Source organism: Esox lucius, chromosome 21 (assembly GCF_011004845.1).
Source record: "Esox lucius isolate fEsoLuc1 chromosome 21, fEsoLuc1.pri, whole genome shotgun sequence".
Classification (NCBI taxonomy): Eukaryota; Metazoa; Chordata; class Actinopteri; order Esociformes; family Esocidae; genus Esox; species Esox lucius.
The window spans coordinates 18,891,864-18,905,306 of NC_047589.1; the positions used below are offsets into that span (position 1 = coordinate 18,891,864).

The 13,443-nt window shown below is 38.6% G+C and overlaps 1 protein-coding gene across 2 annotated transcripts in view; it reads left to right on the top strand.

Annotated features, from left to right (window-relative positions):
* The first annotated feature begins 11,601 nt into the window (after positions 1 to 11,601).
* Positions 11,602 to 13,443, top strand: part of dok6 (docking protein 6) — a 64,032-nt gene continuing 62,190 nt past the window's right edge. For both annotated transcript variants that reach the window (XM_020041990.3, XM_010891203.4), the window contains exon 1: positions 11,602 to 11,830. In XM_020041990.3, the coding sequence (XP_019897549.1) occupies positions 11,684 to 11,830 (147 nt within the window). In that variant the 5' untranslated portion in view covers positions 11,602 to 11,683. The remainder of the gene's footprint in view (positions 11,831 to 13,443) is intronic.

Sequence of the window (13,443 nt, forward strand, 5' to 3'; positions counted from 1 at the left end):
CGCATGGTCCCCCCTGCTCAAGCCAGCGCATGACCAGGCCCATCTGAAGTTTGCCAATGACCATCTGGATGATCCAGAGGAGGAATGGGAGAAGGTCATGTGGTTTAATGAGACAAAAATAGAGCTTTTTGGTCTAAAGTCCACTCGCTGTGTTTGGAGGAAGAAGAAGCATGAGTACAACCCCAAGAACACCATCCCAAGAGCATTGAAGATGGGTCGTGGCTGGGTCTTCCAGCATGACAACGACCTGAAACACACAGCCAGGGCAACTAAGGCTGCAAACGAAGGTTTCTGTACCAAATATTAAGTTCTGATTTTCTGATGTATCAAATACTTATGTCATGCAATAAAATGCAAATTAATTATGTAAGTCATACAATGTGATTTTCTGGATTTTTGTTTTAGATTCCGTCACTCAAAGTTGAAGAGTACCTATGATATAAAATTCTACATGCTTTGTAAGTGGGAAAACCTGCAAAATCGGCAGTGTATCAAATACTTGTTCTGCCCACTGTAACAGTATTTTATGAACACACCACTACATTGCAAATACTCATTTAAGGAGGCAGAAATCTCAAAACATGGATATGATTTCTTTAGAAAGGATATGAAGACATGGAGGAGAACATTCAGTCATTAAGCAGGTTGAGGAGGTTTAACTAGTAAGACTAATATTGGATGGGTTGTTGGCAGTTTTATGGTCAATTTGATTGTATGTCTGGCATTGTCCAGTTACAACTGTTTTATCAAATCCTAGTTACGACTATTATTAGTAGTATTATCATCACTTTTATTAGTAGTATTATCATCACTTTTATTAGTAGTATTATCATCACTTTTATTATTAGTATTATCATCACTTTTATTATTAGTTTTATCATCACTTTCATTATTAGTATTATCGTCACTATTATTAGTAGTTTTATCTTCACTATTATTATTAGTATTATCATCAGTATTATTATTAGTATCATCACTATTAGTAGTAGTATTATTGTCACTTTTATTATTAGTTTTATCATCACTTTTATTATTAGTATTATCATCACTTTTATTATTAGTATTATCGTCACTATTATTAGTAGTTTTATCTTCACTATTATTATTAGTATTATCATCAGTATTATTATTAGTATCATCACTATTAGTAGTAGTATTATTATCACTATTATTAGTAGTATTATCATCAACCCTCTATTCAGCACCCGGTATTCCATGTGAAGCGTTTAACGTTGTAGTATTCTTCATTTATTGTTACTGGTTTCTATACATTCAAATCAAGGCCACCTTGTTTTGTCTGATAACAATTCTGTCACCCAAGATGTTAACAGGGTGATGTTTGATGACTTCTGTAATCGCCAAAGCCTAGGATTTAAGCATATGAACATCTGGAGTCTCCTCCCTAAACTCAATGAGCTTACAGCAGTAGCTTTTACATCAACACCCAACGTTCTGGCCATCAGTCAACATCACATTCAAACTCAGAAGCTCCCATTCCTAGTTATAATCACAATACTTTGCCATTTCATCCAAATCTCAGCCCAAAGGATTTGAGCTACTTATAAAAATCCAGCTCTAGAAACATCTCTCTCACTGTTGCTGTCTGCTACAGACCGCCCTCCACTACTTCCTGCACTTGGGCTGCTCTAAGTGAATTTATTGTTTCTTTGCTCCCATTTTAATTTATTTTTATTACTCCAATAATATCAGGACTTTAATTTGTCTCCATACTGTAAATATATCGTCTCCATATTTTTTTGTATTGTTGTGGCTATAAAATAACCACCACAGAGCACTTACACTGTACTGTACTCAACACTGAACAGACAATAATTTGGTATACAGAAAGCCCTCTCTGCAGCCTCTACTTTCACTATCCTTCAAGTAACGGATAGAGAAGCCCTTTAATCATTTTCAGTTTAACAGTTAAGAGTGTATATCACAAATATGACAAGGCAGTATCCTTCGGCAACATCTCTGCACCACAAACATGTGACACAGACACCTAACCACACACCCACATACATGGCCGAGAGCCCAAGGACCTACACAGCCCAGCGCAGTTATACTGGGGGCTGAGTGCGTTTCTCCTGAAGGCATTGACATTTAATCAAACCCAAGTCCCATTGTGCCTATTAACATATCAGTGCTGAATGTGGGATGCTGTAAAATGCCAGAGTAGAGAAGTGGACCCAGACATTACCATAACTCTGCCAGTATGATCAGTCTTATCTCGCCACTCCCTCTTTCACCCCCTACCTGCATGGATAAGTGCTTACAAGGCAAACAGCAAAGCATTGAGATTCTGTGGTCCTTTCTCCATCTCCATATCCTCTCTCTTTCCCTCTATCTGTCTCTTGCTCATGTCTTCACTCCTCACTCATATATTTCATATTATCACTTGCCTTCTCTCTTCTTTTTCTTGCAACTTAGCCTTTCTTGATGGTCTTTCTTGATAGGTTAATTATTTTGCTGTATCGAACGACTGCCAGAATGACATGATCACAGCAAAAATGTGAAAAACATTCCAGCCACAACAACTATAATCAGCCCATCATCTCCTGTGATACATGAAAATAATTCACTCTTCAGGACTGCTGTATGCTACTGAATAAGCGTAATGCTGTTGGCTGTTAGAAATGCTTTGCAAAATGCTGAACAATTGCCAACACGACAGTCACAATGAATGTTTGAAAATCATTCTGACCTCAACAATCATAATCTGCCTATTACCTTTTGCATTACTGTATAATAATTCACTTTCCCTGTTTTAACAAATGCAAGTGTAGAACTGCTGTATGCTACTGAATAAGCACATTCTGTGAGCTGTAAGAAATGCTTAGCGATTTAATGGACGCTAGTCTTTCTTGAAGTGACTTTAAATGTAGCTGTATTAATCATCAAAGACATGGGGGGACTTGTACTCCTGATGTGGAACACCTATGAAAAATGGACTTGATTATGGAGTGAATAGCTGATAAATTGCTATATTTCTCTAAATGGTTATATTTCTCGTAGCTCAGCAGTACTCTGTAGATGGGTGGCTGGACTTGACCTTGGTCAAGGTTTTTCAGTTTTTTTTCAATATCACATATACACAATTGACCTAACTGGTGACTAGTTATGTACAGTATAGCAGACGGACACAGGCCCACATACATTACATATAATTAACATTGGTGTTGTTGAATTGATTTGTGTCATATTTAAGTCAAATGAAAAAAGCTAAGTGTGTCTCTGTGAACACTGTTCTTGTTTGAAATGGGAAGAAAAGTGTGACACTTTTTAGTAATAGACCACAAGCCTGTTGTACAAAGAGGATCATGAAGCCAAATCAACTTTGACAAATAAGAAATTTTAGTACACCCCCCAGAGAGGCATGGAGAGAGTCTAATTGTTTGCTGGTGTGGGATCTCGCTGTGAGCCCGATAAACGCGACAAACACAACAGAAAACACACGCATTGTGCTCTACCGCTCTCTGAAAAACCTGACACTTAACAAATAAGAGTGTTCAAATCATCGATGGTACAAAGAATCAAACCCATTTCCCCCCACAATGGAGCCTACAAAATAGCTTTTGTAGGCTATGCATTTCAGGTAAGAAATAAATAAATAGGAGCAATAAGGGAATTGCTGTGGCAGGGAAGTGGCTTATTGAAATGCTGTTCGTTTATAACTGAAAATCTATTCTGTGAAACAGGCAATATTAATTTACAATGTCCTCTTTTGAGAGGTTCACTTTGAACAAGCAGACACAAGAAAGATTTGTTTTATTATTGCAATGTCGAAAGCAGGATAATATGGAAAGGGGTGTGTATTTACTGGAGAAAAAAAAAACCCTGATCTTCCCTTAATCACTTTGTTTACATAAGGTCTTACATAAGCTCAAAACTCGAATCAACATGACCAATTCCCTTTCTCTGTCCGCTCTTGCTCTCTCTCTCATAATACCAGCCTCTCGTATTAATGTACCTGAGCCATCTGCTGTTGTAATACCAAGGATTTTAGCTCCCATTATCACACAACCAAGCAGCATCACACGTTCTCTCTTATCAGGATTATGAAGCTTTCAGTAATTTGGGCTCTGTGGGGATAAAACATGTTTTGCTGGCATTCAATTCATTTGATCTGTACTAATCCCACAGATCAGATTTGATCACAAAACAAATCTCATAGCATCCATCCGTGGCCACCTGAAAATGACAGAACAAGTTTCTCACTCACAAGCAATTTGAAATTGTATTTCCTAATAAATATAACACTGGCTGCAGCTTGGTGAGGAAATGTATGGAAATCATATTCATTTTCTGTCAGGTAATAACAGACAAAGCACAAAGCCAGATGCAAATTAGAGTGAACAACAAGCAGTGTTGTTCATTAGCAAGAATGGATCAGGAGAAGAATGACTGATAGTTTGTCTACCGATCTAAAAACATTTACCAAAGTACCCTCTTAGAATGAACAATAGGTTACCTTCATACTATGGCAATAGTGACTTTATGACAGATCATTTCAATGTAAGCTTAAAATTGTTGACTTTCTACAATTTACTATTACATTCATGTCTTCTTATTTATCGTTTTGCTCTGACTTTTTTTTTTTCACAATCCAATGATCTAGTATTGTCAGCTCACTCCGTTTTCTAACGCGAATAGACTGTTTACACAATGTTATATACTATAGTTAGACAAACACGCACTGTTCCAGAACAGCATTTCAGGACAATCAGACAAACACGCACTGTTCCAGAACAGCATTTCAGGACAATCAGACAAACACGCACTGTTCCAGAACAGCATTTCAGGACAATCAGACAAACACGCACTGTTCCAGAACAGCATTTCAGGATAATCAGACAAACACGCACTGTTCCAGAACAGCATTTCAGGACAATCAGACAAACACACACTGTTCCAGAACAGCATTTCAGGACAATCTCCACGGTGAGGAGCACATGACCCGGTTCTGTGGGAACACCCCCCCCCTCCCCCATTAGGCACACCTGCCTCCAATCAAGCCTCATCAGGGGGGAAGGATAAAAGTGCCTCTGAGGAGCAGAACTGTCCAGACACAAGTTGTACTTTGTCATACTAATGGGTCCCAGCACACTTGTCACCTCCTTGATAGCTTATGTGCAACTCCAGATTTTAACTGTGGGATTCAAGATTCAAACATTTTTGAGGGCCCCTCTACACGTTAGGGCCCTATACACTTAGTATCCCTTTCCCCCCTGGACTAACACCACTGCCCACAGATGCAGTGTAAGTATTGTATTGCTGACACATTAACCCGCCAATGTTATTCTACTGAACATAGATGATGGTTTGTGGTTAATGCCTCCATAAATGTGTTGTGCCAAACATACCATAAGTGCTAGTCAACATACGAGTAAAAACCAGCCTCCTAAAGGTATGACAAACCAAATGGTGTTGTCTTTCTGAATCCAATTAATCATTTCATTTATTTTCTTGATGCTATATCTCAGTCTGAACTTAACATAGCCTAATTTAAAGACTTACCATACATATTGCTGCAAGATACTGATTTCCCAAACACAGAAATGAGGATGCAGTAGAGACCAAGGACACCCAGTAAAACTCCTCAAATGATAGACAACTGACATCTCTGTATTTGGTTTTCTGAGCTTCCCCCAGTCTGCACAGCAAATGAATGATACACTGCCCTCCACAAATCACTAGGTGTGCTGACTGCAGTTTTCAAAAATGTTTTAGTTGAAGACTATTTTCTGAATAAAGCATGCAATTAGGGCTGTTGCAATTATTATATAATCGCGTTTATTTGAGCCAGATTGCAATTGTTTTTATGACAACGATCTATTTGCATGACATTTAGATTCCAAAATCATGTGTCCAATCTGAATAAGGGACTTGTACGCCGATGTGTACTCAACAAATACCATGCGAACTATGCCCATTAAAAGTCAGTTGAGAGGTGTAGCCCAGGAGTGCAGCAGAGCATTTGACAACTCTGCGGAAAGGTATAGGCGGTGATAATGTACTGAAAGTAATTTGCTTCTTAATTTGAGTATGTTTAAACAAAGTTTAAAATTGTTTTATAATGTAACTTCGCAACATTATTAATAGACAATATTAGTTAATAAACAAACGCGTCTCAGTGGCCTATTTGTCTAATCAACTGATGAAAAAGGCTTAATTTCCATCAACATTTTCTAATTAGATAATGCGCATTTAAACATAAAATTAATACAATTATAAAATGAATTGTCCTTGTATGTTGTCATTGCTTTGCGGTTACATTTTGTGTAGAGCAATCTTTAACAACATTGATATGGTGGTAGTTTCAAATCCGAATACAACTACACCGCTCAGGGCGCATTTTGGTTTTTCAGACGAATTGTCGGATTTGCTCCAGAAAGGTGGCAATCAAAAGAGTGAACACCACAAATCTAAAGTACCATCACCGGATCACCAGGCCCAGACAATTAATCGTCAACTAAATGTCATAATCCTGACAGCCCTATTTGCAACTGTAACTTGCTGCTCCTGATAATACTTTCAAGTCAGGGAAATTATATGAAATTATATGCAGAATGCTTATTCTGCTTCAATTCAATGGTGAAACCACTGAGAGGGAACTGAACCGGCTATATCGTTTTTTTGGCATGTCTGAATATAACGTAAAGGAGTCCAAAGAAGACATACATTCTGATATTTTGTGATCATGAAAAGACTCTCTTGAACACAAAATCACTTTGGTTGGCACCTGAACTTTATTGCTTACTAATGGTTTTTGGTTCCTTTTGTAGAAAAGGCCTATGTGAGTAGTTCATAGCATCCTCATCAAAGCACTAAAATGTGTTGTGTATAATTGTGTAATACTTACAAAAAGAAATAAGATGAGCAGATAGAGTCATTTGAAGATTTGATAGAGTTTCAAAGGAATGCCCAAAATGACCAATAGATGTGGTTCTGGGAAAGAAAGTCATGATCTAAGATGACTTCCATACAAAGAGGGGTGACAGAAAGGAAAAGGCTCTGCAAAATGAAGGATTCAGAAGCAACCCATTTCATTGCATCCACAACCCTGAATCCACAATGTTCTCATGGTTTTCCTATAGCTGTCATTGAGGCAATAGTCCTTTTAAAAGGCAAAAAAATAAAAAATACTCTACCTTTCTAAGAACTGCTTATGGAGAGATAAAATGGAACACAAAAGGAGTCAGCATAATGTGACATATGGGGTGGATGTGGCCCATAAACGAGGTTCCTAACACCACTAGGCAGTCAAATGCCTTATTACATGTAATGTGTAGTCATAAATAATGACATTTTAAAGGATAAAATGGCTTGTCTTTATTATTATCTCCAGGGTATAACTCTATAACCACCATTCATAGGTGGTTATAGGGTTACCCTAATATAAGGTCCAGGAGTGGTAAAGGGTTGGAACACACAATAACTGGATCCAATTTGGGTTTTTTTCTCTCTTTTTTTTAGGATATTAACTGCTTTTAGCTTTATAAAGAAGTTTCCAATTTGATCAGTCACTTCAACTTTCCAGGATTTTGTTTTTTATATTTCCTGAATCTGCTCTCAATAGCGAACAAACAACACCCCTTGTCTTTCCATATCGATGATGAAATGTACTTATCTAAGTCAAAGTAGGCAGAACCCTGTTTTACTCTGCAAGGGTTAAGGGACCGTCTGAAATGTACCCCTTTATCTGTTTGGCACCTTTATATGCATGTCAATGAAAAACGTCAATAGCTCTAACTTTCATTATATAACCATGAAACCATTAACCACAAGTCGTACATTTTGTTTTTACATTTGCACATGCCGATTTGCACCTTAAACTTTCCCTCACAGCACATTTAGAACTGCCACTGTACTTGCATTTACATACATACTGTACTTGCAGTTACATACACGTCTACCTCAGGAACCTCATGGCTGCTATCCCTGCATTTCCGTTGCACATGCAACCCTACTGCTTCAAATTGCCTCGATTGGAAACTCAGAATGCCATTGGGAATGCCACTTGTACCCCCACAACTATTTATCTCACTTGTACATACATTATGCTTGTACATTTCCTGTTAATGTATATATATTTTTCACTGCACATTTAGAATTGCATTTGCAATTATTGCACATTCATACATTCCACATACATATACTTAATACTAGTAAATATTCTGCCCTCCTCTATTTGCACTTCTGGTTAAACGCAAACTGCATTTCGTTGTACTGTACTTGTACTGTTCAATGACAATAAAAGTTGAATCTAATCTAATCTCTAGAGATTGTTGCATTACCAACTCCTTCAATTTGTCTCGATTGCAAACTCAGAATGCCATTGAGAATTGGAACTTGTACCCCCACAACTATTTATCCCACTTTTACATACACTATACTTTATACATAAATATCATGTAAATGTTCCACTGCACATTTAGAATTGCATTTGCATTAGGGCTTAATTGCACATCCATATATTCCACTTGTGCATACATATACCTAATACTTTGCACTTCTGCTTAGACGCAAACTGCATTTCGTTGTACTGTGCTTGTACTGTTCAATGACAAAGTTGAATATAATCTAATTTCATCTTATCTGCGGAAGGCCTGCAGGCCAGCTGGGCCTTGCATACATGGGGCATATACATGGGGCGTCGTAGTATTATTCTCTCTCAAAACAGTGGAGGCATCAAATGTCGAAGCAAGTTTGAATGCACTCAGTTCGCCTGGACTCAAGGTTTTGTTTTTCGTTGAGAGTTTTTTTTTTTATTATTGTCAACTTCTCAGTGTCAGTGTTAGCTACATTGCATGTGCACCTGCACTCTGACCCTACGTGCGCACTGTCTGCTCGCTCAATTTGCAAATCGCTCAATCTCAGGCGAGCTGTCGCTGAGCCGAACCTTGCGTGCACACTGCCCGCTCGGGCAGGGCGTATCTTCCTAATCTACGCCAGCAACAACCAGTCAACCAGTAAAGGGGAAATATCAGTGTCTGCAACTATTAATAAGTATTTAGTATTTACGTGACTCCACTACTAAAAACGTATTAAACGATGCCAAGTCAATGATGATGTTAAAATAGCAATTTACTTAGTTTTAATTTATACATGTATGACTCACCCGTAATTCCAAAGGTCTCTGAAACCTTCCATGCATCAGTGTTTTAGAATTATTATCTGTATGAAGCCAGAGAAGCATCATACATTATGGGGAAATCGGACACCGCAAATATAAGTTTCTCTCTTGTCAATGTTTTTTATTTAGGGAGTGAGTTTTTTGCTAGCGAGTAGAAAAGAGAAGGGAGTTCAAGATGCAGAGAACATCTGCCCTGCAAATTGGTAGTCGCTGAACTCCGTCACTGGCCGCTCGCTGGAAATTAGCATAAAGTTGAACACTTCTCAAATGCGGCTGTCACAGGGAGATTTTGTCTAGGAGAGTTGCTCCGCCGGTTGTCGCAGTGATTCGCTGGCTCTCGTTGGAAATGAACGAGAGTACCTCTTTTTAGCTCTAGCGAGCACGTAATCAGCATTAAGGTGATGCAGTAGTCGAGTCTGGATGGCCGCAGATCATTTAAAGCAACGGATCCCAACTCCATTCCTCGAGTAGGCCTACCCCAACGGCACACAATTTTGTTTCAGCCTTCGACAAGCACACTCAATTCAACTCAATCACAATGATAATTAGTTGACAAATTAAATCAGCAAGAAATACAATCAAAATGTGTGCTGTTGGAGGTAAGTTGCCCGACTCGAGTTGGAAACCTACTGATCTTAACGAATGTCCCACCTCATCTCTGTTTTTAGCTGTCTGCCTCACTGTTGAAGCCATTCCTTCTGATGTCCATTTTTTATGTATCATAGGAAGGAAGCTTGTTAAGCTGTAGCCCGGATGTAAGATATGACTGATTGTGCCGGTGTCGCTAGAATGATCTTCTGTCTACAGTACACAGTTTCACGTTCCAGCATTCAGCATCATAGTCCAGCATCATCAACATTTTTCAGTCATAAGTTCTTATGTCTATGAGATACATTTTTTACATTATGATATACATCGCACTTTACGTCTCACAATGCTGTTTAGAATTTTCCTTTTGTGGCTGATGTCCGTGTGATAATTCAACATATTGCTTCCTCAATGTTAACTTAGGAATAACTGATCTGTAGTGCATTACTATAGAAATGGGAAAAAATTAAATAAAATACTACAAATAATACTGAGCTAAATAATTTGAAATACAACTTTTTAACGTATATTCAACGTTTTTTCAACTAAGACGACGTCTATTCAACATCCTTTGCTCTTTCGGCTTGAAAGCACAATACCACCTCCAAAAATGCAAATAATTAATAGTTAATAGTCCGTTTTTAATGCAGTGCTGCCTGAGAGCCTCATGATCATGACCATCAGTGTTGGTTTGTGGCCTTGTCCCCTGAGGACACGGATTTCTCCAGATCCTTTGAATCTTTTAATTATATTATATACCATATATGATGAGATCCCCAAACTCTTTGCAATTTTACATTGAGAAACTTTATTCTTAAATTGTTGCACTATTTGCCTGGGCAGTCTTTCATAGAGTGGTGAACCCCTCCTCATCTTTACTTCTAAAAGACTTATCCTCTCTGGGATACTGTTTTTATACCCAATCATGTTACTGACCTGTTGCCAATTAACCTAATAAGATGTGAGATGTTCCACCAGGTTTCCTCAATACTCAACTTTTTCCAGTCTTTTGTTGCCCCTGTCCCCAGTTGCAACATTTGATATGTTGCCTTTGTACTATATTCTATTGAATATAAAGTTTAAATCATTTGCACATCATTGCATTTTGTTTTTCTGTGCATTTTCCACAGCGTCCCAACTTCTTTGCAAATGGGGTTGTAGGCCAATTAGATGAATGAAAGTGATTGTCTGGCTGATCCATGGTGATTACTGGACACAATAATTTATCTTTGTAACATTGAGCTGACAGGTGCATGTGCCCCATGAACTTGTGGAGGGTTCTGGGGCTGTGGGGGTGTCCAGGATAGCAGTGCTTGCTGGCAGATGTATAGCAATTGCGTCACTAGGCCTGGGTGTCTGGGGGTATTGCCCCGGATCTCAAATTGATTAAAAAAAAAATGCCCCTGATTTATTCATCTACAATGCTGGAAGGTATTGTGATACTAGCAATGCCTCTGGTATAAAATATACATTTATATAAATATTCCCTCAATTCTATTTTGCAGGCCGCCTATGACTACCCGTTTTAAGGAATGCAATTTTCAGCACATGCCAACATTTTTTGTATTGTCAATTGTCAATAAATTCTCAGTTGGAAAATCGTTAACGTTAACTTGAATTGACACCAATAAAAGTATTCATTTGAGCCAACTACCGTCTACTGAATATAACCTCAAATAATGTTTTCCAGTTGTATGCCTGGAGCCCCCCCCCCCCCCCTTCCCCGTGGAGGAGGTGATGGTGGCTTCCAGGAAGCGCCACCTCTCTCTCTCTCTCTCTCTCTCTTTCGCTCTCTCACTCTCTCTCTCGCTCTCTCTCTCCCTCCAAAGAATGAATTAAATCAGCTGACGAATGGTATCTCCCTACTCCCTGATGGAACACTCCACCGCCTTGTAGCCGGCTGCTGCCCGAGCGTTGACACCGAAGCAGGTTGCCTGTGGTTCTGTAATGTTGTGAATGTCGGACTCCGGGGAGGGAGACTTCTTCGCTGCCGAAAAGGAGGTTTACTTTCCGGAGCAGTTGCGGAACGCGCTGACCATGGCTTCCAACTTCAATGATATTGTGAAGCAGGGGTACGTGCGGATACGGAGTAAGAAACTAGGGGTGAGTGACACTGTGTAGTCTATAGGAAGACAGGAGATGCTTCAGTGTAGACTTTGCGGTTGGTCAGGTCATGCAGACATCCGGATGAAGTAGCATCAGGCAGGCTGGCGGAGAGGCAGGGGCACTGGGCGGGCAGCTGGATTAGAAGAGGTCTAATTGCTCCGTAAGCAGCTGTCCTGCTGTGAGTTTTACAGAGGAAAATAACAGATGAGCTAAACATGATTAACTTTTCTTTTAAGTGGATCTTTTCGACAAAAGTACCCTAACGTTTAAGATATGGTTATATTAAAATGATATAATCTTACATATATATATAATTGATATAATCTCTGTTTTTTTGTTTTTTTGAGATGTTGTTCATCATCTGGCAGTATGTTTTATCTTTAATATTTTTATTTAGGTTAGGCAACTTCTTCACAGATTACAGGGAATTACTGTTTCACATGTAACCTATTGTGCTATCCATACGGAGCAAGATGTGTAATGATGACGTAGTATTGCATTTATAAAGACTAGATTAATGTAGTGGTTGCAATTAATATGCAAAGATTATAGCCTGTAAACTGGAGCTGTGGTCGTGGGATTGGTCAGAAGCAACGACTGGCTGCGACAAGTTAACAACTACAGTTAGTTATAACACTTAAAGCGATTATGTTTATAACAGACGTTTCCAAATGTTCAATATCACTAGATTTAATACAGTGATTTTTATAATTGTTAATTTAATAATAGTAACATGCTGATGGTAATTATAATACACATTGTCGTTCCCAGTGTGGCGGCGGAATATTTCCTGATTCGTAAAGCCGTCTGGTGTATTTTTACATTACAGTACATTACAGAATTACTTTAGCCCTAAATTCTTGTCTCCTGACCATGATTGGTGATGTAGTTAATGATGTCTGCTTCTCTCACCATTTCCCTCTTTGCTGCCTTCCATTTAAAACCATTTTGTCTCCATGCGTACATTTCAGAATAATAATATTGAAATCCGTTTTTAATTATGAAATACATGTGACCACAGAGAACAAATTATCATATCCTTTCATTTAGGATGCCACTACTTTAAATTGGTTTGGTTTACACTGGATCTTTATTTGTTTGCATGTTAGTGCATGGTGGCACAGTGCTTTGCTGCAACTTTGTCAGTTAGATAATTCAGCATTTGGCTATTGTGAAGTAGCAATGACAGTTATTGCCCAGTGAGGCAAGATCTTAACAACAATAATACAATTTGTTTTCAGTCCGTCAACCTCCCTCTGCTTCTTATTTAAATCAGTGTTGCAAAGGCTGTGTCTCGCCTCTGGTAAAGTATTTAATGGACTGGACCCACAAAATGAGTCTAGGATTGTAGACTGACACTGAACTGTTGTCCCCCTTTTCTAACCCCTCTTGCAGCCCCCCTCATTACGGAGGGTTTACCAAAGTTGTATTTTGTCCACTGATTATACGATCCCTAAGTTTTCATGTCAGCAAGTTTTCAAGATAAAGTACATTCAATACAGAGCAAAAGCTCCCTTTATAGTGTTTTGCATTTTTTGCTCTGTACCTCCAGTCTTTCTTCCACAAGCTGCCAAACATTTCTTCTGGTTTATACAATGAACAGATATACA